Below are 26,716 nucleotides of genomic sequence, written 5' to 3'. Positions count from 1 at the left end.
GTTGTATTGAGAACTTTTATCCAAATCAAACCATTCAAGTCCACATTTCAAATGTGGAGATGAAAGCATATAAGGATGCCACTGGGATATTTGGAAGATCGCTAGCAAGATTAACAAGAGAAGTTAACAATGATGAATTCAACCCAGGTAATAATTATTAATTAGCATATGTTGTAAAAGTGTAAAACATGTCTTTTACAGTTTTATTCTTTATATGTTACTAAGTTACTTTTTAATTTTTATGGTTATAGCTCATTGGTGGAGTATATATGGAACCAGTGCCTCCTACTTGAAATGTATGGCGGTTAAGATTCTTAATTTAACATGTAGCTCCTCAGAATGTGAAAGAAATTAGAGCTCCTTTGAATGGGTAATATATCATTAATCATTGTATTGACTAAGCTAAATTGATGAATTTTATTATCAAATTGATTTAGTATTTGATTTAATGATTTCAGATTCATTCAAAGAAGAGAAATAGATTGGAAGTAAAGAGGCTAAATGATCTTGTTTATATACAATTTAATGCAAGAATAAAGGATTGAAAGATAGCGAAAGAGAAGGATCCAGTTGTTTCAAAAGAAAAAAATAGTGCAAGGGAATGGTTGGATAATGATCATGTAGAGCAAGAGGTCTTTCCAGGTGAAGGGTTAACTTGGGAGATGGTGATAGAAGCATCAGGAGCCGAAGAATATTTAAGATCAAGGAGGAGTACTAGATCTACTCAAGCTACTACTAGTAGCACTCCTTCCACTTCTCTAGATGAGCAATTAATTGAGTCGGATGAAGAAACAGATGATGAGGATGATGTTGAGCTAGAATTTGATGATGATTCCGATGATAATCTTTTGATAGATGAAGTTCCTCCCATAGATTGTGAAGAAGATTAGAAGATAGTCTTTATGTTATAATTGTGAACTTGTTATGAACTTGATAATTTTGAATTTTTGATTATATGTTATTTGTTATGGACCTTATGATTTTGATATGTTTTATCATATTATTTCTTATGATTGTGAACTTGTTGCTAGGAACTTATGGTTGTGAAAATTTTAAAAATTAATCTAAAACGTAGGAAAAATCCTAAAAAATTAGAAAAGAATAATAGGAAATAAATAAAAAATCACCCATCCCTCTCTAATCTCTCCCCATTCTCTCTCTCTAATATTGTAGCAGCAAAGGAAGAGGGGAGGAGCAAAAAGAGAGATGGAATAAAAGAAAGAAAAGAAAACACTAAGCAAAGAAAAAAGAAAGAAAAACTTCTCACCTGACCGAAGAATTACTCGTTGGAGGTCAACAACACCGGAAAAGAACATGGTTTGCTGTTTGTCGTCGCCGGATCAAGAGGGATGCATCAAGGGAGATTGCAGGAGAGAGAGAGAGAGAGAGAGAGAGAGAGAGAGAGAGAGAGAGATGAAAATGAGAAAGAGGAAGAGAAAGGTAAAGTTGTTATGACTTATTAAATTGGTTTCGATCTGGGGTCATGTCCAGACCCATTTAAGGATTAAATGCACCCATTTCGGCGAAAGCAACTCCAAAACTGGTCTGATTTGGCCGAATAACACTGATTCTAACTTAAAACCAGTAAAATTACTGGTTTCAAGTATAGATTAGGAACGGCTATAGCCGATCCATTCTGGCTGATCCGGACTAGGATCAGGTGAAACTGAGAACTTTGGTTCTAATAACTTTCAGAAAGAAAAGGATGTGATGAGTATTGATATGGGGTAGGAAGCACAAATACTTGTATACACTATCCATATCATGTCAGATACCTAATCAAATATGATAGGCTAATGCATTCACTTAGCTTTGTAACCTAGCTCAATTGATACGTGACCGATACATGGAAGATATTTTACATATCCAAATTTTTCAAAAAAAGTTTAACTGTAAAAGCCCATATTTTCCAAAATTTAAGGAAAAGAGAGGTTATTTTTATAGAAGTTCAAAGGTAAGTCAAGTTAAAATTCCCCTTTATGAAAGAAAGGTTATTTTTGTAATAAAAGTTTATCCTAAATGTTAAGCTATTGGGCATGTTCTAGAATTAAAGCAGACCCATACAAGTATTTCATGCCACAATCAGCTCATGATTTATAGGTCAGATATCCTTCCTTGATCTTGATACTAGTAAAAATTAACGACTTGCCATATATGCTCAGCTTTGCTAATACGTTGGAGTTTTGCTAACTGCTAAGGTACTTATTCTGAGATATTATGGCAATAATCATAACCAAATGAAATACAAGTATATGTGTGTGTATATATACATATATATATATGACTTGTCCTTAACTTATGATAGTTGTTTTTCAAGATATATCGTATTAGTGTATCCATATAGTGTCATGTCCTTGTTTATTTACACTAAATCCTAAAAAGAGGTCTAATGCATGGGGCCTCCAAACTAACACTAAGGAGAAAATAAAAAGAATTGATCTCAGACAAGATTTCATGTTTGTCCGGCTCCTATATTAATTTTCATGAATTGAGAAAATCGAAGAATAGGATAAATGTCATACTTTTTGCCCGCTCTTCAATGAAAAGATGTGAATAAATATAGCAGCAATATCAATATCAAAGCTTCTTGTGACAGTTCTCAGGGCTTTAATAATTTATGAGTATCAAGATATACATAGGTATCACCAATCCAAGCTCTTAGAAGCATCACATATTGTGCTCATTAGCACTTATAAAAAAAAATGGATTTCCATTTTTACATAGCTTACTCTAGATACAACTTCTTTTACCTAGGTTACCCTAGATACAACTTCATCACAGCAGATTGTTTCTAAAACCAAGCAAATATAGACGACCAACTTTCAGTTGTGGAACCTGAAAATACATTAGATATCATGATAAGGGTATAATCTAGAAGAAGATAGCTAAATGAGAACCCTCTAGAACAAATGCAGCTAAGTAATTCGTCCATACTTTGCTACTAATAAAAATAGCGTTTTGATTTTCTCTAGATTTATATCATGTAAAGTCTAAACTCTAAACCATGGATGGCTGTGCCATGGCACAGCACGTGCCACAAGAAAGGGAGATTAATAGCGCTTTGTCGTCGTCGCTGCCGCCGACCTTGCCCATTGTGCCCGAGGTTGCCAATCGCGACACGGATGCCCTAGCTTTTGCTGACTTGAGGAAGAAGATGACCCGAGTGGGTCAAGTCGATTTCGAATAAAAACTTAAGTTGCGGATCTAGTCGACGACCCGACCCACTCAAGTCGTCTTCTTCCTAGAGCTAGTATAGGTTGCGGCATCTGCATTGCGATCGGTGACCTCGGGCATGACGGCCCGACGGTGAGCGACGACAATAGTAACGACCAAAAGTCTTCAGTGAAGTGCTGCTAGGAAGGGTGCCGTACGGCACCCCTCGTGCCACATGCCGGTACGCCGCCGGCACGGCATACGCCAGTCGACACAACCATCATTGCTCTAAACCAAGTTCAAGTTCATATGATTGTAAATTGCATATATATCTTAAATATTAGCCAACCATGCCAAATAGATGAATAAGAGAGACATGGGACAATTCACAAACCTCGATTGCCGATTCATGAGCTTGACTATAAACAAGGTGAAAAGGAAGCAAACCAGCTAGATGTTCAGCAGTAGCAGAAATGGCAGCTTTAATAGGTTTTCTGTGGGAAAAGTTAACAGGTATCAATGCTGCCGATAATATTGAGATGCATCAAAATTTAACAAATAAAACACTAACTAGTGGTAACAGTTACAAAACTGACAGGTGTTCACAGAAATTTTACAAAAGGCTAACAAATTACACTCCCATAATGTAGTAAGATCTTTCCCATAATTGAATTAAACAAATTCTTTTTGTTCCGATTGGCAGAAAGTTACTGACTTTGCCATACTTGTTAAGTTTACTGCCAAAACACATAAAATTGCATAAAAATGCAATGTCTTGCAAACTAGTGATAAAGTTAACAATATTTAGATGGCTTCTTTCATGTCTCTTCTAGCATTTAGTTAATACATATTTGCTGTTGAAATATGAAATCTTTTGTAGATGAACAAAAGAGAGATGTTTGCTTGGTTCTTTACTATCACAAGTTATAAATATGGTTCTCAAGCAAATGAAATATATTTATGTATATAAGTTCATAAGTATGTAGCTTAAAATTGATTGCTTTGCAATACTCATATGGTGACTATGTTTCTATCTCTTTATGCGCCGATGTTTGACATGTGCTAGCCAATTAAATAGAACAGATGCATTAATAAAGTGATTAGCTACATTAACCCACTACAAGCATATATGAGAAAATGGTATCATGGCATAAAACTTTTAGAATAGATAGTCTGGATTCTCAGAAAGATGCAGATAGTGATCCACAAAATAGCTAGACATTTCTAGAGACATCTCAGAATGTCCTGACCTCAAGTCCCATAAAAGCGACTTTCCATTGCACTGCAAGTGGCTTTCCCATGATGATACCTCAGACTGAACAACTATAACCATGTCAGAAAGTGCTTTTGCTTGATAATGTTTGTCAACCAATAGTGGATCACTGTGTATAAACCAAAATATCGGAACTTCCAGTGTTGACCTAGTATTTGAATGTGCTCCTACATAAGATGAAATTGAGCAAATAAGACAAAGCTACAACAATGTGCTCCAAAGACAGAAAATAGCTTGTCTGCTACACAGAGATGGTAAGAGATACATCAATTTGAAGTTGCTTAGCTATGGACAGGACAGACAAAACCTACTTCAATGAACTTCCTGGACCAGAATAAAGTTGAAGATGCCAAAACAAATATCATGATGTAACCATTTAGGCTGAAAGAATACCTTTAATAGCGTGATCACCTAGCCTCTGCAATTGATGTTGGAGAATGGAGGAATCAAGATAGGCACGAACAGTTGACCTATATGTGCCGTTCACTAACAAAAGTGGAACAGCTGCCGCACGCCGAGCCACTGAGAAGGCCATTGTCAAAGCAGGATCCTCTGAGAGCGAAAGCCTGATAAATAGTCAACATTAGTGTGACCAGATGTGTAAGTTATACGCTTCTAATTATTATGTTTGAATTTCCTTTTTATAAGCAGAGCTTCAATTCTAACATAGGATCATTACAGATAATATAAGAATAATCAAATACATTTAATTCTTAGACGCCCTTCCTTCACTCAAATTGTCACACCCCCTATTACTAACTCTATAATAGAAGGGCATGACTGGCTGCAATCAGACTATACCCAATAGAGTGTTAGGCCCATTAAATTCTTGCCACGATATTATATGTGGTAAGGGTCTCTACATTTTACCAACATAAAAATAAGTTTTGTCCTCAAATTGAGTGAATATCATTAGAGATCATGTTAATATTCATTCATTTTCGGTTCATGGATATCACATTCTGCCATCATTAAAAAAAGGTGTGCCCTTGAAACTGAGAGAGAGCATTTATTTAACTTAAAGGTCTCACAGTCTACAATCATTAAAATAATAATGGTATTCAGAATAATTCTCATAAATTCAATAGTCTAGCTTTAAAAAAAGTCATGTCAAACAATTGTGCGGCTAGGGCTTACTAATCAAATGCAATAAGAAAGACATCACCATGTCAACAGTCACTTAAATTTCTATCATATTATAATGCACATAACCAACATCTAACTTACAAGAATCCAAATCCAATAATTGAATAACACAACAAATACATGTTTGTGAAATGACAAGATGTGCCCTGGCAGATCTATCAAGTAATACCACAACAGCTTTAATGGATGTAAAGAGAAGAAACCAACAAACCCTAGCCCCCTGATAGACTTGAGAGAGAAGAAATAGAAAAGAAAATACTCTATTGCTTGCCAAACTCAAGTAAATAGTCTATAAATGATCTCTCAATCCGACTAATCACTTAAAAATTAAAATAGACTCCTAAACTAAACAAACTCTTGAAAATAAACCCTAATTTTGCATCTCAAACATTCGAACAGCGGGGAGGGTGTTCAAATACATTGGCAAACTTTGCTCTCGGTCTGGAGCATCATGAAATTGTTCAAACAGTTCAACTGACATATGGAAGGGTGCTTGAACGCCCATTGAATCTTCATGGTCTTCTTTTCTAACTCATGTCCATCATATCATTCCCCTCTCCTTGAAGACGAACTTTGCCCTCAAGGTTCAGATGCAGAAACTGCAATTTCAGCTCCTCAAAACCTTCCCACATAACATCCTTCAATGGCAATCCTTTCCATCTCTCGGCAGCGCTCTGCAATGTCTGAACCGCCTGACCCTGACCCTATAGGTTATGAACGGCTGTTGGCAGCTTGATTGGAGTCAGTCATCATCATCAATAGTGCCCCCATTCTTGGCCCCATTCTGTGACTTATCATCTGCTGCATCACGCCTCTTTTCCTATCCAAAAACTCACTTCTACATCCCTCTGCAATCAATATTTCTTCCATGTCGTCTCCCACTCCATTGTTAAACTTTCGTAGTCAAAGATGATTATTCCCAAACATAGCAGCAACTATACCTCCAAGACGATATCAGAGCCTTCTAATCCAAAGGGATACATATCGATGAAGGCAATAGTCCTACAATCGGACCTCTACGTCGCGACAAATCTCCTTACACTCAAACTTATTTCCGTTAGCCACCAATACAAAAGAGGTGTGGCAAGCTCTATCTTACACTTAAGCTTCTGAATGATCGACTTGCTCACGAAGTTATGTGTTTCCACAGTCAATCAACAATAATATTGGCCTTTCTTTCAAAGATCCAGCAATCTATAGAGTTCGCGACATCACACACCCATTATGTCATCGAAGTCTGATTCGCCTACAAGGGCGAATAGTTCTCCCTAGCATTGGTGTTTGCAAATAAACTTCCTGTCAAAGTTGAAGCACATACCATTTTCTCATCGTTCTCGTATCTGTACATAAGTCAAAGGCTCAAAATCATTACTTAGCAGAGCGATGGATTGTACCGCACCTATTGACCGAGCCCCCGTGGGCATTGACCCAAGGTTTCTAATGATTGCAGCCAACAAATGAGTCGGCCTTGAAGTTGGCATGGGCAGAAGCCCTAGCTATCCCTACATCTGCCTCCCTTGCCAGTCGATCCTCGTGCATTCATACCAAGTCCATGACATAAGCTATCGTCTAAGGTTTGAATGGTTTCACTTTCAGTTGTATCACCTTTCGTAGGCCTTCAATAAAGCAACCCAGTAATGCCAACACTAGCCATCCGTAGACTTCCGAGACCAAGTTCTCGAAGTCATTCTAACAATCTATATCTACTATAGCTTCTTTAAGTCTTCATCAAAATTATCATATTCAGACAGCTCAAACCTCGACTTAACCCTCTAGTAAACTTCAATCAATCAACTATCAGGTTCACTTTTTCAAATCATTGGAACCATTGCAGGGCCTCATCATGTAGATGGAACGTGACAAATCTAACCCACTTCACTGGCTATGTTCCTTGGTAGGCAAAAAATCATTTCGCCTTAAATATCCAACCTAGATCTCTCGAGAACTTCAGATAGTCCAAACACATGATTTTGGGTTAAACTCCCCCAATCTAGGGGCCCTTAACTGCCCTAGCAAGTGCAACAGCTAGCCTTGCCTCCAATTAGTCTAGCATCTCCGTGATGTGCAGCATCTGCTCCTTTATCTCACCAATGCTATTGCTCATTATTAGTATGGTTTCCTCGTATTTTGATTGCGTCCGCGCTTGTTGATGGGGACTTTCTTCCACTGGATCGAGGCAATCCTCGACTGTCGTAGCCCGTGTCTTTGATATCCTCCACGACCTTGCAGTGACTTGAATAAAAAATTTTGGTCTACCAAACACAAAAGCTTTAATACCAATTGATAAAATCTGAACCGACTGATCTATTAAGTAATACCACAACAGATTTAATAAATAAAAAGGCAAAAAATCAACAAATCCTAGTCCCCTAGCAAGACTTATAAAATACTCTAGTGCTTGCCGAACTAGAGTAAAACAACTTATAAATAATCTCTGAATCGAACCAATCACTTAACAAAAGAAAACATACGAGTTTTGACCAAACTACCCCTCATTTATATTTTATTTACCTAAATAGACCACCACCTCAAATTGAATACCAAAATGAGTTTGTGACACTGTAACCCTAGGTAAAATGCTAATAAGTTCAACATTTTACCTTTAGATAGAAATGCTGAAAAGTTTATTTTATAAAACACTCAACTATTCTGTGTTGTATGTTTAGAAAACGGTGAAGAGTTGAACATTTTATCAGATAAAACAGAAAAAAAATCAAAGTAAAATTTGGAGGAGCTATAGTCCCTTTTTGCGATTTTGAGCACAGTTTGGTTGCAAGGAATAACTACGTGATTCCAACTTAGAGACTTTTTAATATTTTCACGATAACACATTTGATGACTAAAATAGAAAACCAAGCACAAAGTTATGGCATTACAAACTATTTCTTTATATTTATACCTCTATTTTTCATGTTTAGTGCTTTTACCAATAAAACACTTAACCTTGCAGCATTTAATGTGTATCATCTTTTTCTAGTAAATTGTTGAATTTTCAGCAATTTTTCTTTCAATGAAAACACTATACTTGAAAAACAAATACTGATTTAATTAGCGTTTTACTTTTGGCAGGGTAAAACACTTAACAGTTTAGCATTTTATTTAACACTACAGTGAAATAAATAAAATTAAAAACAAGTATAGTTTGGCCAAAAACTCAAAATAGACACATTAACATGGTTTCCAATTTCGACTGATCCCGAGTAGGATTGACCAAAACGGATTAGGATCGGGCCTAGGGGACAGATTGGATCCAACCCAAGGGACATCATTATTGATGTCCCTACTATCTCAGCCTTCTCACTCTCTCCCTTTCTCTCCCTTTTCCCTCTTCTTTCTCTCTTTTCTCTTCTTTCTCATGGTTCCACCACCAACGATTGAGTAGATCTCCGGCTACCTCAATCTCCAACAACGTTTTCTGTCTAAAATCTAATGACCTCGACCTTCGGCAACCTTGAGTGAGTTTTTTTCTTTTAGTTTTTCTTTCTTCTCTCTCATTCCTTCTCTCCCAAAGGAAAAAAATCAGAAAAAAAATAGAGGGTTTTATTTTTAAAATGTTTTAATTAGTTTGATTTTTGTTTTTATGTTTACTTATGGTGAAAATTTGAAATGGCTCCAAAAGAAAAGTCATATAATATTGACATCAGGTGACAACATTGCAGCACTATTGGACAAGATAAAAAACGTACCAAATACAACTGGTGTGAAAATAAAATGAGTGAGAGTGTTAGCCATTTGAAAGAACCTTTAGCTAGAAGGTAACAAAATATAGCAAATTACACTCAACTGGCCATGGAAGTTAAAAACTAGATGTTGACTCATCCAATAGACAAAAAGGATAAACAATCTACACAATAGAAAAAGTTAATAGTTCGTGAAAAATTAATGCATAACCTTGTACACATTGATAATGATAACAATGAGCAGAGATGGGGAGGATGTTGAGGAGAGAAATAAAAGAGGGTAGAAATATGCAGAGGAAGAAACAGTAGTGGTAATTTTTAGAAATCTAAATCAGTCTATATATAAGGAGAGAGAATATGAAGGCAGCTATTTTACCCCTAAAACTCTTGGTGTTACAGCGGAGCCTATAAATATTGAATCTTATACATATCGATGATGATAACAGTAAGTAGAGTATGGAGGATGATGAGAAAAGAGAACTAAGAAGGGCAATAAAAAAAGAGTAGAAATATGCAGAGGAAGAGATAAGAAGAACCAGTGATGGTAATTTTTAGAAATCTAGATCAGTTTATATAAAAAAAAAATAGAATATGAAGGAAGCTGTTTTACTCTAGAACTCTTGATGTTATAGCAGAGTCTAAAAATATTGAGCCAATGAATACATATCTTCAGAGAAAAGTGGTCACATACAGACTTCTATTAAGATAGCTCTCAAAAGAATTAAAATACAAATAAACACATTGGTAGAGTATCTCTAAATTTTTTTTCTACTACCATATTTCTTTCAATGTAGTTGATAGTCCTTATTATTACACTATGATAAATATTACATAATCAGTAGGGCCTGATGTTTAGTCTCCTAGTTTAAAATAATATTGCTACTAAATATTTTAAGTCAGAGATAGATGAGTTTTATAATTATATTGAGACATTCAAATAGTATTGGATGAATTTAATTGTACACAGATGTGTGATGGGTGAAGTACAAAAAATAGAAGAAATATAATTATTTTCTTAGTGTATTTGAGTACAATAGGTGGAGTACACAAACAACTTATAAATTAATTTCTTAAGTAATTAAGCAGATGATTGGTGGTACTAAGATCATCAGACCCGGCTTTACTAGCATTGGAGACCATTATGCACTACAAGAATGATATTATATGAATGTTTACATCACAGGAATGAACTATAAAAAATATAAAATATAAATCTATAGATAAAACTTTAGGTGAAAACTTAAAAAATATAGTTCTTGAGAGTGCATAATTTGAGATAGTATTACAATTATCACAGTAGTATTTGAGCCTCGTCAAGGCATTAAGACCTGTAGACAGTGATGACAAGTCTGAGATGGATTTCTTATATAAGGCAAAACATAGCAAGAAAATCAATAAAAAAAAAATCAAGTGTCTTGAATGGCATTTTTGGCGGCCGCCATGGCGACCACCTTGCCATCTCGATTGGCACGCTGGAAGGTGTTTACCCAACTCTATAAACTGCCTAGGCACTAAGCGAGCCAATTTTGCAAGCTAGCGATTCGACCGCCAAATCTTAAAATTAATGGAAGTGGGTCCGGTCAAAAGCAAAAATGGATAGGTTGCATATATATTTAAAAAAAACTCTTCTCTTTCAATCTTCTCTCGCCCCATTGCTCGATCCCTTGACTAGTAAACCCTAAACCCCTTTTTTAACTCTTCCTTCCACGGCCAACAGCAACGAAGGCCTCTCCAAATCTTTCTCTTTCGAGCAACTAGAGTGAAGGTCAGCATTATGTGAAGTCGTGGAGGTCATGGCCATGAGGTGGCATAAACAATGTGGAGATTAGCCTCGTGTGGCAGTGTGGAGCGAACATGGTAAAGATTGGAGTGTTCTCCTCTTCTCTTGAGTGCAGTGATGGGCATGTGACTGCTGGACAAATGTCTGAGTGGAATGTGATAGATGGAGGCTTTTTTTAAGAAGCAGTTATGTTTTCATTAATGTTTTATGTTCTATTTTACTACTAAATTGTATTATCTCATAGTTTTAACTTCTAAGAATGATTATAAACCATTGCTAATGTATTTTGGTATAATAGACCATCAAAAAGGATATATATATATATTATATATCATGTATAATAATTATTTTTTATATTAAAAATGCTAAACCGCCTTGGTACTCACCTTCCACTTAGGCGCTAGGTGATGGGATGACTGCTCGCCATCGATAGCCACCTTTCAATATACTAAAAAAATATCGGTAAAAGTTATACAAAGTGATAGAAGAAGATTGATTCTATGTTGAACAAACAACTACATAAAGATATACACGCTACTGGTAAGTATGATTTTATTTTATTTATTTACTTTATTTATAAATATTTAAAAATTTAAATATTACAAATTTTAAATTTCTACAAAGTATTTTTCGTAATCTAAGATTTCAATTCTCTACAAATGTTAATAGTAATACTGAAGTCTTATTGGGAGTTAGGAAAGTAATCAGTAGGTTTGAGCCCGACATCCATAAACACATCATTTACAATAAAAAAGTAAGTTATGATTCAATTAAATAATTTTCTTATTATTTGTTTCAATTTTTAACTTTCTATATAATCAATCCAGGCTTGAGCCCAACATTCATAAACAAATCATTTGCAATAAAGAAATGAATTATGATTCCATTCAATAATTTTATTATTATTGGTTTCAAGTTTTAACTTTCAATATAATAAATGCATTCATAAACAAATCATTTGCGATAAAAAAGTAAATTATGACTTCGTTAAATCATTTTATTATTATTTGTTTCAAGTTTTAACTTTCGATATAATTAGTTCTTATTAAAAGTATACAATAAAATATTTCTGATTTTAAATGAAAAGATAGATTTAGAGCTAGGCAATCCAGTGTTGCTAAAGTTGCTGTAACTATATCTTATAATACTTAAACTAAATGGTGGTTTATTTATAGATAAGAGGAGACATCAAATTTGATATCAATAGCGAAAAAATTTCAAGTCAAACTGTCTTCATCATAGTGTGAAATAATTTAGAGTACTTCTTAATCCACACCAAAACATGCAACCGATTAATAATAAAAAAATTAAAAAAGTCAATTTTCTATTATTATAATATAAGATTGAAGAAGAGAAATCTAAGAAGGCAAAAAATGAATAACTGATTAATTTAAATTATGTTTTTGATGAAAAAGATCCAGGACAAATTATTAGATGATAAAGATAACACATGGTTAGATAAGATACTGAGGGAGACCACAATGAGGGCAAAGACTAGTAACGGATCGTTCAGCAATAAGAGATAGTACACCTATTTGTACCGATAATAATCCTAATGATCTTATACATCTGGTGATGAGATCATCTCATCTACATTTGCTGAGAAAAATCAAGAAGATATAAAAATTAAAAACAGAGAAACTAAGGATGTACATACATATCAATAACGTCGTTATGAGAATATTGCTCCCTATGATTATAGTACATTGAATATCTATTATTTGGAGTCGTCACAAGATTGATATACTACTTATTATCCTTATTATCATCAAACACAAGATCCATATGGTGATTATTATCTTCCTCAAACAAAAGTCACACAACAAGATCTATATGATATGATTAGTATAATGGAATCATTTTTTAAAACATCAGATCCTTGGCATCATTATTTACTAACTTATGATAATTATAATGATGAAGACTACAGAAATTTACGAGACAGCTCGATATTCATCAAAGTTTTGAATTTTAAGTAAGTTAATATTTTTTTTTAAGTTTTTAGGCTTCATATGTGAGTAATTTTTATTTTCTTATTATTTTTCTAAAATTTTGAAAAAATTTCTATATTTTTAAATAATATTTAAAAATTTACATAACTAAAAAATAATCTGATTCGATATAGCCAATCTTTATCTTTTTTTCGAATGGCCGATCCCGATCTCGATCCTTATCTCAATACTAATACTCAGAACATTGCTCCTAAACCAAACTAACTCTTGAAAATAAACCCCTAAACCCTAATTTTGCATCATCAAGTGTTCGACCGACTAGGAGGGCATTCAAACACATCGATGAACTTTGCTCTCAATCTAAAGCGTCATGAAGTCATTCAAAAAGTTCAAGTGAAAAGACGAAAGCGTTTTCGAATGGTGCCTAGCAATCAATCTTCACCTATCTCCTTCTCTAGTCGCACATCCATTCCTATTAGAATATAACTCCAATATCTCAAATTAATTATTCTAGATCATATATATGATGGTTTATTCATCATATTCAATTTCAAGAAAAAAAACACTAACTAATGCATGATATCATTTGTTCACCAACTAGTATATGTTTAGTAATCAGAAAATAAAATGTCCTTTCATGGTTCTATTTGCTCAAAATTTATAGGACCCCAAGTATTTAGTATCACAAGGTTCAATTGACAACAAAAAATAATAGCCATATTTTCTTCAAAATAAACTATAAAAAACAAGTATTCACAATTAATGATAAAATGCTCAATAATGGTTATGCCGCAATTGTGTTGCACCATTCTGCTCTATGGGAAATGTAAACCATATTACATCATATGATGCACCTCATATATATATCCATAGAAAATATAGAGTGACATATACTAACATAATCTTTTCAATTATCCTCAGTTCTGAAAACAAATCTTTCATAACATCATCTTGATGGAAAATAAATCACTCAAAACCAAAATCATTAGTTGCACCAAGTTAAGTAATAATAAAAATTCACAGATCAATTAACCATAATACCATAACTTATGAAACCCGCTTCACTTCCATTGTATCATTCTAATGAATATAAAGATACAAAAAAATAGATAATCTTGATATACCTAATGAAATCTAGCTTGAGGATCACATTAAAAAAAATAGTATCACATACACAAGCAAGCAATTAGCCAACAAAAGTTTCAAAAGAGTATTCTAGCAATAACAAAACTAGTTATCCTCTCAAATAACCGTAATGAGACTCTCTATCACTTCACAACTTTCTCATTCTAACGAAACCTAAACAATACTAGAATCAAATGCTTTGACACCTCTTTTGTCATACCCCTTACTACTAAAACAATCATAGAAGGTTAGACTAGCCGCATCTAGCCACATCCTACTGAGTACTGAGACAATGCCCGATAGAATCTCAGTCCTACAAAACACTTGCCACAATATGCTGTGTGTTAAGGGTCTCTACATTCTACTAACATAAAAATAAGTTCCCTCCTCAAAATTATCATTACAGATCATGTTAGCATTTATTTTTGGTTCATAAATATCACACAAATTAACCTAAATTAGAGTTAAAAGGTTATAAACAGTTGACATAATTGGACTTGATATGGACAAGTCCAGTACCTCATGTTAACCCAAATTAATAATTGGTCAACCAATCAATCAATTAAACAGAAATTAACTTAAATAAATCAAAACTGAGCTCAAATACAACAATAGAACGCAAATTGAAATAAATTGAAATGTAAATGAAGTCAATTAACATCAATGTATTAACTCAAGGTATAACATCCAATAGGTAAAGTAAATCTTGAAATATAAATCACATACAGGTGTTGGCTGAACGCAACCTTCTGAGAAGGTATCAGCAAAGAAGTAAGGCTGTCTGTCAGTGACATTAGGTTTACTGGTAACTGTTTGATGTTCCTGACTTTCTGCAGAATAGCAAATATATGAAGACATGGCCATAACAAATATTATCGGACACCAGCTGCTAATACATTACCTCCTGTGTGATGAAATACAACTGAAATGATATCTTCTCGTAGTAATGATACGCTCCATCAGAAACCGAAGGAGCAATTATATGCCTCATAGAACCCCACAAAGTTGACCCAAGGTGAGCAAGAAATGAATCACGAGCAACTGTGTAACTCTGATGTTCCTGCACAAAGTAGCTTGCAAAATAATGATTCAGCTTAAGGACCATTGGACAAAAGAGCAAGGAAAGATTCCACCAGCTATTCTCATTCATCAAGTTCCTAGAAGAGAAATATATCACAATTCATAACAAAAGACCTTCCAGTACTATAAGCAGATCCAGTTGTTGCCATCTAACATAGAAACTGGGCGAAAGCTAACCTCAGAAGTATCACTAAATAAATTCCAGCTCTCCATTCGTCTTAATGCATCCAGAGCCTTTTTCTTGTGGCTTTCATCATACTCTTCACTGTTGTACCCCTCAAGTTCACTTTTCAAGTCATGCATCCTTTCATCAAGTTCTGTAAAAAAGGACATAATGTAAGCATGATGGAGCTAAAGCAGAAAAAATAAGAAGTAAAACTGAGGATAAAGTTTCTTTCTACAAGATTTTAGCTAAGAAATGATGTGCAACATGATCAACTTTCTTTTACATATGCACCAGCTTCTATGTTCTCCCCATAGCTTATGATCAACTGACAAAGTTGATGTGGAAAAACCTTAAATGTTCAGCATTCTTAACATAAATCACTAGCACTCATTTATTACGGAATACAGGTTAAAAGTTCAGATATTACAAGACCGATCATCGCATGCAATAATAGCCAGATAGAATGAAAATTTGAATGGGCACCTTCGCAGAGAGCAAGTTTCACCCTTCTTCCTTTGCAATGTTTGAATGCAAAGAGTTCATAAATATCAATTTCTGCTAAAAGGATATCAATGGCCTGGTGATCCTGCAGCCAAAGTTAACATGATATATAATTGGATTTTTTAAAAGATAAAGATCTAAAACATGATTTAAACATGATATTAAATAATAGTCAAAATAAATATGCAAAAAGATAAACAAACAATTAACATACACACGCATCAAAAAAATTAGAAATACAAATTAAACCAACATGTGCTAATGAAATATCTATTGCTGTTTCAAACCCAAATTGAAATGTTAGTTCATCCTAGTATCCGTCATATCCTACTGAAGAGGAAAGAACTTATTGCAGTGATATAATTGTTGCTCCTGGAACTGCATTCCAATCTTCCAATCTAGCACTATGCATAAAGTAAATCGTTTCAGGTAATTAATAGCTATGCCCTCCATATTATCAAATTTGGAAGAGAAATATAATGAGCATACATTCTATAAATATAATGAGCATATATGTTATACTATACATAAGACAATGCGATTAATTAAACCAACTCTTCGAGTATTATAAGAAAGTATAAGGAACCCCTGGATATTTAAGCAATTCTTTAATCTACTTTGAGAAAGTATAAGGACATGATCTTTGTTCTAATATTACCAAGGTAGCAAATCCAAAATTCTGGCCGCTATAAGATCAGATGAAGGATTTCATTTCTGTTTGCATGCACGAGGCAGGGAGCCTGCTCAAGATAGCCCCCATATTGTATTGAACTTAATTGAGCAATCTTAAGAAAAAACTTGATCAATTGGATTTTAATTGTGGTAAAATCCAATAGATCTACCGCATATGGGTTAATTTTGACCCAAATTCTGCAATTACTAATTGAAGATTCAGCAATAAAATGAAAATTTTGGTTTCCCCAAAATTTTATGATTTGATTTCAAGAACTTCCAACAAAAAGTAGTGAAAATATCAAATCAGAGTCAAATTGTAGTAGAATCTAAATTGATCTACACATCAGTTGCAATCAACTAATTTTTTGAAATTTCATCCATAATTAGACTATTGGATTTTATTTGGGGTTTACCACATTTATTGACTAATTTGAAAATTCTGAAAAACAATTTGGGAAAAATTTTAAATTAGAGTGGTGCATGATACAAGTAGCCCTACCTTCTGGGTGCTACCATAATTTGTCCTCCAATTTGAACTAAAACTTATGCAACTTTTAGCTTCAACTCTTCAAGACATTTTTACCCCATGATAATGATTCATATTCCTATCTGGACAAAGTAGCTATGACTCCCAAGAATGAAGCCCAGAAACCTAATTTGGTATATGTAATTCATCAAGTTGACCACAAAGAATTGGTGTTGTTGGTCCTGAGTTACAGCTCCATTTAATGGGAGAGAGAGGCCAAAGCCTGAGGCACGAAGTTTTCAGGAATAAAAACATGACACTTTAATTCTAGAAGTCTTGGGCTTGAGTAGTACCAAATGATAGTGCTTAACGGTAAACCATAAATCACAAAATAACCATAAAAAGATACAATGTAAGGTACATACATCGCCAAAGGATGAAAATCTTTCTCTGATTGCATCTTGCAATTTATCTTCTGCTTCATCTTCGGTAATTTCTGCATAGATATAAAGTGATTACCAACTTACCATACAAAGAGATATCAGAATGGTAGGAAATATGTCATGAAAGATCCTATCATGGAATATTACTTTGCTATAACAACTTGTTCTGCATTGAACACCTAAAAAATAACCTAAAGTATAGAGGATGAAACTTCACTCTAAAACATCTTGAGATAGGCTCCAAAGCATATAATTTTGAGACACAGGCCTTTTATTTTGAATATATGGCCTCTATGCTTGACTCTCATGATAGGCATAGCTCCCTAGTTTACACCTTAATGCATATTATAACACTATATACACATACATAGTAGCATTCCAGCGATCTAGTAAAATTAGAGTCATGAAAGGAAGATTTCAATCAAGATGCAACAAAACAACATAATATGAATGAATAAAAGTGTTTCCCTAACAAAAATGAAAGAAAAAGCATAGAGATATGACATAAAATATCAAAAAGATCACATAGAAGAAGAGACCAATGAAATATTGACATATTGAGGATATGACAAGGATAAAAAGGAAGAAAATGAGGATACATGATATTCAATTTTCTTTTTCCCATGTATTTTCTTTCCATTTTAATATTTGAAACAATGTATTCAAAAGCGGAAAAGGCGGCCGCCCCGTCATTCCGGCGGGCGCTCGTGCAAGGAGCTAGGTGGGCCGCATGGCCCGATAAAGCGGGCTAGTGGTTCGGCCAGCCCACCCGTCTTATAGGGTTAGATGAAAACTTAACCATATATAAAACGGGTCAAATTATCCACTAAAGACAATTAACCATTATATAAAAATTCTCCTCTCTCTCTCTCTCACTGCTCACTCCCCTCTCTCTCACTGCTCTCCTCTCTCACTAATAGTAAAACAATAAATCCTTAATCCCTTTTCGATCGTTCTCTCTAGCTCTCCCTTCCACAGCCGGCAACTTGCGGCAATGCGATGAAGCGAACGACGATCCACGGCAAAGGTATGGTGTCCACTGTCCTCTTTCCCTCTCTTTCTCTCTCATTTAGTCATTCTCTCACAATCTCACCCTCTTTCACTCTCCCTCTCTCTCTCACTCCCTCTCTCATAGTCTCACTCTTAGTCTCTCACACCGAGAAGTACTTTTATTTTCAGTTCTGTCTTAATCAATTAATCTATTAGATCTTAACTTCTTATTTCTTAATTTCTTATTATTTAAAATGTTATGCTAGGCAGTTAGAGAAATCAAAATTTAATTGAAGTACTTACTTGTCATTCTGTTAAAGAAATTAATTGAAGTAAATCAGTAATTATCTACAAATTTGTTGAATTGTTTTAATCTATTAATCACCTAGTTTGTTAATTTGTTAATTTGTTAATCAGTAATCACTTACATATAAGTATATAATGTATATTATATAACTGTATTATATATGTTTATTTTTTTTAATTTTTTTATATTAAAAATGCTAGACTGTTTTATCACCCGTCTTGTCGCCCGCCTTCCGCCTAGCTACTAGGCAGTAGGGTGACCACCCGCCATCAGCAGCCGCCTTTCAAAACATTGATCCCGAGCTAGTGGCTGTGCTACCATCTACATGACCATTGTTATAATAGTGATTCTTCCGTACCGCAGAGCTAATTATTTATCAATAAGCTTGATGAAGATCTAATGGTTAAGATCCTCAAGGGTATAATAGGAATGAAAAAAATTAAAAAATATTATCGATTCAATAGGTAATTATTTATTTTAAAAAAATATTACCTTGCACATTATTTTTTTGACAATTATATTATCTTAATAAGTTATCAAATAAAAGACATATATCTTTAACTAAGAGTAATGTATATATCATAATAAGAGTATTGATGTCTTTTTATAATTAACTTGATGAAAGTTTAATTAATTTTATTTCTTCGATTTTTTTTAACTATTACATATATCTCTCATTAATTTAAGATTAATTAAAACTAAAATTTAATAATAGATGAGACAGAGAATCATATTTAAATTGACGTCTATCTCTAAAGAATCAAATTTAAGTTATTTAGTATCAAATGATATTTTCTATAACTAAGGCATAATCATATCTATCACAATTATATCTGAGAGAGAAATCTTAATGAAAAAAAAGAAACGTATAACACGAAGTTAGGCACACGTAATATAATCTTTTTGACTAATATGCCCTTGTTTACATAATTTGGTTTTGGAACTGGTATCGAGTATGAAAACTAGCTATTATAATCGTTAGATTAAGATTATAAATTTTAGAGGAGTATTGAAGTATTTGCCTTGTTGTAATATTTCTAGACTATTGTTATATCTTAATGAATATATTCAATCGTATTATGTATTGAAATAATTTTTAGACTATTACTATATCTTTAATAAAATATATTATTTACAAAAAAAACTAAAGATAAAAACTTTACTATAGGCTTTAATATATATCTTCGATGTGCTGAAGACCCAAATATATCTTTAAATATCTTAAAGCAATATTAAAAATGTGTCAAAGGTGTGCCAATACATGTCGGTTGTCACACCCATCGTTGGTATGAAGGTTATGAGAAAAGAAAAGTCCGCAAAGTTAGCAATCAATGGAAGAATGATTCTTTTGAGTTTAGTTTGAGGCATTCTTCCCTTTATTATTGCAAATGTTGAGTATTTAAACTTTACGCAGTTGAATATGACATTATAGGGCATTTACAGGCTTGACATTCCATTCTAGAAGCGTGCTACTAATTTCAACAATTGACAATTCCTGGCCCTTCAATTTGGAGTCAATGAGTCATTCATTATGGCTTGAAAAATCAATGGTGATCGAGGTTGAAACGGCTCGATTTTGACTAAAGAAGGTCCGAAACTAGGCTCAAAACAAATAACCAGCTTTCGGCTAGTATTCAGTTGTTTCAAGTTTGTTTTGGCCCATTTTTCCCAAAATAAGTCAAAACAACGGCAGTAATGGTAGAAAACAAGTGATGATGATCAATCTTGTGAAAGCAGCCATGCTATGCAGGCAGTGAAGCCATAGCATATTAAAATTAACTTGAATATATTTTACATATAATCATATATTGTGCATTAAATATTTTATCATAATAGATAGGAAAAATTGCAATATGTTTAATGGAGAATTATCTTCATAGAATCCTATGCACTTCTATATTATTTCTCAACAAATATTTCTAAGTATATAAGTTGATGACTATCATCAACAAAGTCAATCAAAAAGAAAATTATTATGAAGCACAAGAGATGTCTCATCCAACTTACCGTTATCATATACATATGCAAAGCACATATGCAATCGTTGGTGGTCAATATATAGGCACTTATGTGTATGGGGTCTGCATGTAGCCCATAAGCAGTCGAAGTTAATAAAAAAAAAACAATGAGAAGTGGCCAGCTTGGAACTGCCCTAGAGTGCATCTCTAAGCGTGGAAAGAAAAGGAGACTCTGCAGAGGCCAAGAAGTATGTAAAGGAAGGCATAGGTGGAGAAGAGATTGTGGCAATGTTCCCTTCTGTTGCATGGAACTATTTCTCAAAGTTTTTTCTACATTTAAAAAATTGATAGCTACCGTTTGATTGACATCAGATGGTTTTGCAGGATCAAGATGTGGTAGAAATAACTGTCATGTCTCAATCATCTAACAGTTCAGATACGCGACAGCTAATGCTTAGATGTGATCATGTAAGTTACTAACTCGTGATACGTCAACTTATCCTGAAATAAACAAGACAAGAGGATAAAAGCAGCACTATAGTGTAAGGAAATTAATGGCATCATAAAGTAGATAATTGTACTCCATCAATAAACTTTAGTCATGTACTGCATATTAGCTTGATTATAATTTAAAAGAAGCCTATTTTGTTTAATTGTATTCTATTTTACATACTTCCTTGTCTTGTTAAAATTAACACAAATAGAACCTGAAACTTCTGAAACCAGGCCTGAACAAAAACTGACTGAAATTCCTAAATATCTTTCTCAGAAATAAAACTAAAGCTAACCACAATTTCCAACCTTGTAAGTGATGACACATTTGGTAACAGCATTCTTAAATGTTACCTAAGTTCAATCTAGTTGGCAACCTTTATGTGAACTGTGATCATCTTCTTTAAACAATATCATAAGAAGATAACAAATCTAGATATTTCCTTATGGGCATTTATGTACTAATTGCAAACATAAATTTCACTTTTATCTATGTACAGAATCAACTGAGTCTTATTTCAACTAATGTATCAGAAATAATATAGAATAGACTATGAGCATATGAGCCATTTTTACATCATAATGAGAAGCATCTAAAGCCTATCATTTCCATTTTACTATCTGGACTACAACTATTTTATTTTTATCAAAAAACCATATATTTGAATATTGTCTGCCAATCGCATTAATCAAGCTTTGAAGTCCCACTAGCATAGAGTGTGACCCCAACAATCAATAGAGTATGTGTTACATGGGCATAATAACACAAAAACCTACTCATACTGCCATAACCTGGTGTACCTTGTGTCATGCTAAGCTGTGTTGACAATCCAATACCATGATAGTGCACAATCAGATCCTAGTGTTAATAACATTTGTTTGAAACCAATGCAAACAAGTGTGTACTTGTATAAATGACATGTCCCAATCTCCAGGTTTTTGACAGATCACATATCAAAACCACATAGACTTGGCACTTATACCAAGAGGCTAGTTAACACCAAGGGCTTATTTGGTTTCTTGATAAGGAAAAACATGATAAGAAAATTTCTCTTATCACTAGATGCATTCTTATGATTGTTTTGCATCGATCATTTTGCAAAGCTTTATTTTAAGTCTAAAATTGTACTGGAATCCCTTGTTGAGTAGGTGTGATAAAGTGGTGAGACAACTTGGCAACTTGCAATAAGTTACTTTTGTGTATCAAATCCCATTATAGTCCTTGTTAAAATAGAATGGTGAAACAGGCAAGTGAATCATTGTCTCTTGTAGGCTTATCCTTATACCATTCCAAATGTGGGATATGAAAGCAGCATAAGTGAAGTTTTTTATCACTTACTCCACCCCCTATATCAACAAATCAAAAGGGCCCTTGATACTGTTCTGCATGGTGTTGAAACTGAGTGCAGACATCTCATCTCAACTGAGCCATACATTAATATATATTATTTGGTGGGATAACTCAAAATGAAGAATAAGCAAACCTTGCTTCAAATCTAGAGGAATTAAACTGTCATTAAACTATCAGTAAAAAATCAATTTTAAATATGACGGTAACATAACAATGCAAATACCAGAAAATCACTCATCTAAATGAGAAATGCGAAGAGAAAATAACTACAGTAGGGATAAAAAGAAAGAAAGCAAGCATTGTCTTGTTCAGGAGTCAAGCTCATATTGATGTCTTATTTTCCATCAAAGTAAAGCATAGATACAACAACAAGAAGCTGCTAGTCCAAACAATCTGGTGTCATCTCTACAGATTACTTTCTTCCATTCAGCTCTATTTAACATAGGATTCTTCATCGACCTAAGTGCTATCGTAACATCATGTCTTTTCTTACAACTTCCTCCAACTTTTGGTCTTTCCACAAAAGATGACCTTCCCCTCCCTTCCAGTATATCAAGAAATCACTCCTTATTTGTGCATTATCTGGTCTCCTTCGTATATATTTAAGCTCTAAACCATCTCAAGCTAACTAAAACAAGGACAGAAAAGAGTACCAATACAACAAACTGCTCCTACAACCACGAAAAAGTTGTTATAGAGAAAAAAGTAACAGATTTTCACAAAGGCATATATCAACGATGTCAAAGCAAAACAGGCTAATGAAGTATTGTTCTGAATATCACCAACCATCAACTTAGAAAAACAGGCTAGGAAAAAGCACAGAACACCTGAAAATCGTACCTGCAATAGCACCAATTGTTTTCCCTACATTTGGTAAACTAAGTTCAGTACGAACACCTTCTCCACCAACAGCTGGACCCCAAGAAAATGGCCCTGCACTCAAATCAATGAAAGCCCACCTGAAACAGGAAATAATGATCAAACAATATAATAAAAGATCATTAAAAACATATTTGAACTGCATACTGTGATAGTAGAGAGCATACTGACCTCTCACTGCCTATCCATGTATCTGTAAGACAGTCAGGGTGGAGACCTTTTAAATCCCCAGATCTGAGCTCTTTCTCAACAAGAAAGTTAATGTCACCCTTTTTTCCATGCAACATCTATTAAAGGTAGACAGAAGTATTTTTAAGTGGCATTGTCTACTTTGGGAAGCAGTTACCTATAAAGTTTTTACTGATGTCAAGAGTACCTGGACAGCTTTCTCATAGAAAATCTCAATATCATCCTTTCCTTCATTTAATTTCTCCACGTTAGTCAACGCTTCTATACACTGTTTCGACCACTCTAACTGATCAAAACACAACACAATATAAATTGTCAGTTACCCTTAAAAATGAAAATTATAAGCCATCTCACTAGTTGGTCTCATCTTTAGGGGAATGTTTTGCTACCTGAGTTATTCAACTATGCAGCAAATATCGAGTTTTTGACCAAACTAGCCCTTCCAGAAAACATTTGTGGGTCTAGCACATTTCAAAACTTATATACAAAACTATAAGCATTTTGAAATCACTATCTTCGTCAGCAATTTCCAAAGCAACTTAAGGGAATTTCCAAATTACTCAAAAATTTTGGGACAAAAAAAATTTTCCATATAAATCGCTTTTCCAATCAGCGATCTTATATGGAATTTTTTTACCATACTTAGGTAATTTTCCGAGTGATTTTTATGAAAATCGCTATCTGGGTTACGATTCAAAACGCACCAAATTTTATATATAAGTTTTAAAGTGTACTAAACCCATAAAAAAATTGAGCAGACTTAAATTAGTCAAAAACATGCAAATATCAACAAAATGCCCAAATCAATAATTCATATACTTATGAATCCAAGTTATTCACTTGGTTCAACTAGCACATTGATTTAATTTCTCCACGTTAGTCAATTTGTTGACTAGTCTAAAATATAGATCAATCACCACAACATAAGCACGCAATGATTAAATTCATAAATTATTAGATCAAGCCTTAAACAGTGAACACGATAGGCATCTTTTCTTAAGCTCAAATACCAGAAGACAAAACAATGATTTATTTAAATACTTTGAATAGTTTCATAGACTAGCCTTTCAAATGCCTATTAAGACTTTTGAAGATGTCAATCTCTGCAGAAGAAATTTCAGGACAGAAAATTTTCTGGTCTAAGTAGGAAGGAAAATGTATGATGGTCAAGCACATATAAATTGGAAGTATAGCATTTATGCTTTGATCCTATGCATTCAATCATTTAATTAGACAATATAGGAAGGCAACTTACAGTATCAAAATCTTCAGTTGTTGTCCATGCGAAAGTTGATGTAGGGCGATTTCCGTACAGAGGTCTTGAATTCTTGCCCTTATCAACTTCTGAATTAACAAAAAATGGTAGATCACGCTTACATAAAATGCTGTATTGAGAAGAAAACTAAATGCTTCTATCCTTTGATTGTGATAACAGCTAAACTTTTCAGTTAAATATACAACTAAAATAGAAAAGGTGCTACGATCAAAACTATAACAGATTGTTGTAGATCAAGCTACAAGAGAACCTGATATCATAAGTTATTCTGAGAAAGAAATGCATAAATGGATGTACACCTACACACAAGAAACACTGCGCATGTAAAGAGTATCACACATGAACAAAGAGAAAAAGGAAATGCAAGCAAAATTATATGGAAGGCATGCAAAATCTTGATTGTGTGTTTAATTGTTACAAGTACAATATTATTGTTAGTCAATTACTTAACAATTTATGCATTTAGGTTAACTATTATCTAACATGGTACTAGAGATAGCCTTTCAGGAGGTCATGAGTTCAAACCTCGTCAACCCACATTTAAGTTGCGGATCCGGATCCAAATCCGCAACTTAAGTTTTTAACCGATAACTCTCACACACAATCTCTCTTCCTCCTCCCTCGGGCTAGGGCGCATGATGCGAGATCGGGTGACGACGGCGGCGAGTGGCAGAACTATTACGAAGGGTGCCATGCGGCACCCCTCGTGCCACGTGCAGGTACGCCACCAGCATAGCACGGCCATCCATGCTACAAACTTTATTTCATAGTTTTGTTTTTTTATAGTTATACATAAATTCCAATTGGGTCTCAGTTCTTCTTAACAGGGACACCTCTTCATAAAGCCATCTGAGTTAACACACATTGGAGAAAAACACAAAATGCACACTCCGAAGCAACCAAACAGATGGGTAAAATGCCCAGCGTAAGAACAAATAGAAGTAATGCTCTCATGTACATATCAAATGGAATATATCACATGCTGACATCTATAAGGGAGAAGCATGGGCCTGCATGTTAAGGACATCTTGCACTGTACTGCTGCAGTCATAAACGACTGCATGAAATATATACTGCAATGCCTTCATGGAGAAAAAATGCAATCCTCTATGTTTTATATTTTCTGAATTCAACTAGCAAGGGTCTGGGTTAAAATGACCTTGGAAAACATACATTCCGTATGATTATAAGTCTATAACCATGGATTAAAAATATGCACACACTGACCATAGCATAATTGCATAATTTTTATCTGGAACAGAGATGGTGGTGCCGATCAACACTTACCATGCTGATGAAGGCACATGCTGACTGACATGGGTTGTCGTGATACCCAAAATCAAATAACCCATTAAAGGTAGTCAAAGAGACAATTGTTTGGCAGCCACTTTACTAAAATAAGAAGTGAAAATGAGAGAAGGTTAAAGAGAGACAGAGGAAACTAAGAAAGAATTCAGTATTTCATCAAAAGGTTTTTTTTCCATTCTCTCAAGTTTTATTTTTATTTTTTTTACACGTTAAAAACAAATTTGGAGTGTACAAAACTACAAATACTTTAATTTTGCTAGATCTATCATTTGTAATGGCCTTTCTACATGGATCTACCATTTGGGCATTAGAACTATCAAAAAAATTAGATTTCCCCCAAATCATTCCCCAAATTTTAAAAAATGAAAAATTAATATATCAAATACATTGAAATTGGGTTAGGTATAGGAACATGTTAAAGTCAAAGTTCCCAATTCGGCCGATCTAGAGTGGGATCGGCCGATACCCGAAACGGACGAGCACGGATAGGATTCGACCCAGGCCCCACTCCCTACCTGCCTCTCTT

The 26,716-nt window shown here is 34.1% G+C and overlaps 1 protein-coding gene across 2 annotated transcripts in view; it reads right to left on the bottom strand.

The window, feature by feature from the left end:
• Nucleotides 1–26,716, bottom strand: part of LOC140786575 (uncharacterized) — a 57,460-nt gene that overhangs the window by 13,410 nt on the left and 17,334 nt on the right. For both annotated transcript variants that reach the window (XM_073135093.1, XM_073135095.1), the window contains 12 exons: nucleotides 24,862–24,950; nucleotides 23,794–23,892; nucleotides 23,589–23,704; nucleotides 23,379–23,497; nucleotides 17,423–17,493; nucleotides 15,839–15,941; nucleotides 15,367–15,506; nucleotides 15,011–15,169; nucleotides 14,836–14,939; nucleotides 4,820–4,992; nucleotides 4,404–4,593; nucleotides 3,548–3,647 (listed from right to left, as the gene is read on the bottom strand). In XM_073135093.1, the coding sequence (XP_072991194.1) occupies nucleotides 3,548–3,647; nucleotides 4,404–4,593; nucleotides 4,820–4,992; nucleotides 14,836–14,939; nucleotides 15,011–15,169; nucleotides 15,367–15,506; nucleotides 15,839–15,941; nucleotides 17,423–17,493; nucleotides 23,379–23,497; nucleotides 23,589–23,704; nucleotides 23,794–23,892; nucleotides 24,862–24,950 (1,463 nt within the window). The remainder of the gene's footprint in view (nucleotides 1–3,547; nucleotides 3,648–4,403; nucleotides 4,594–4,819; nucleotides 4,993–14,835; nucleotides 14,940–15,010; nucleotides 15,170–15,366; nucleotides 15,507–15,838; nucleotides 15,942–17,422; nucleotides 17,494–23,378; nucleotides 23,498–23,588; nucleotides 23,705–23,793; nucleotides 23,893–24,861; nucleotides 24,951–26,716) is intronic.

Source organism: Typha latifolia, chromosome 4 (assembly GCF_019914945.1).
Source record: "Typha latifolia isolate L0001 chromosome 4, TyphaL0001v2, whole genome shotgun sequence".
Taxonomy (NCBI): Eukaryota; Viridiplantae; Streptophyta; class Magnoliopsida; order Poales; family Typhaceae; genus Typha; species Typha latifolia.
The sequence above is the reverse complement of the archived record's forward strand: the minus strand, read 5'-3'. Positions and strand labels throughout refer to the sequence as shown.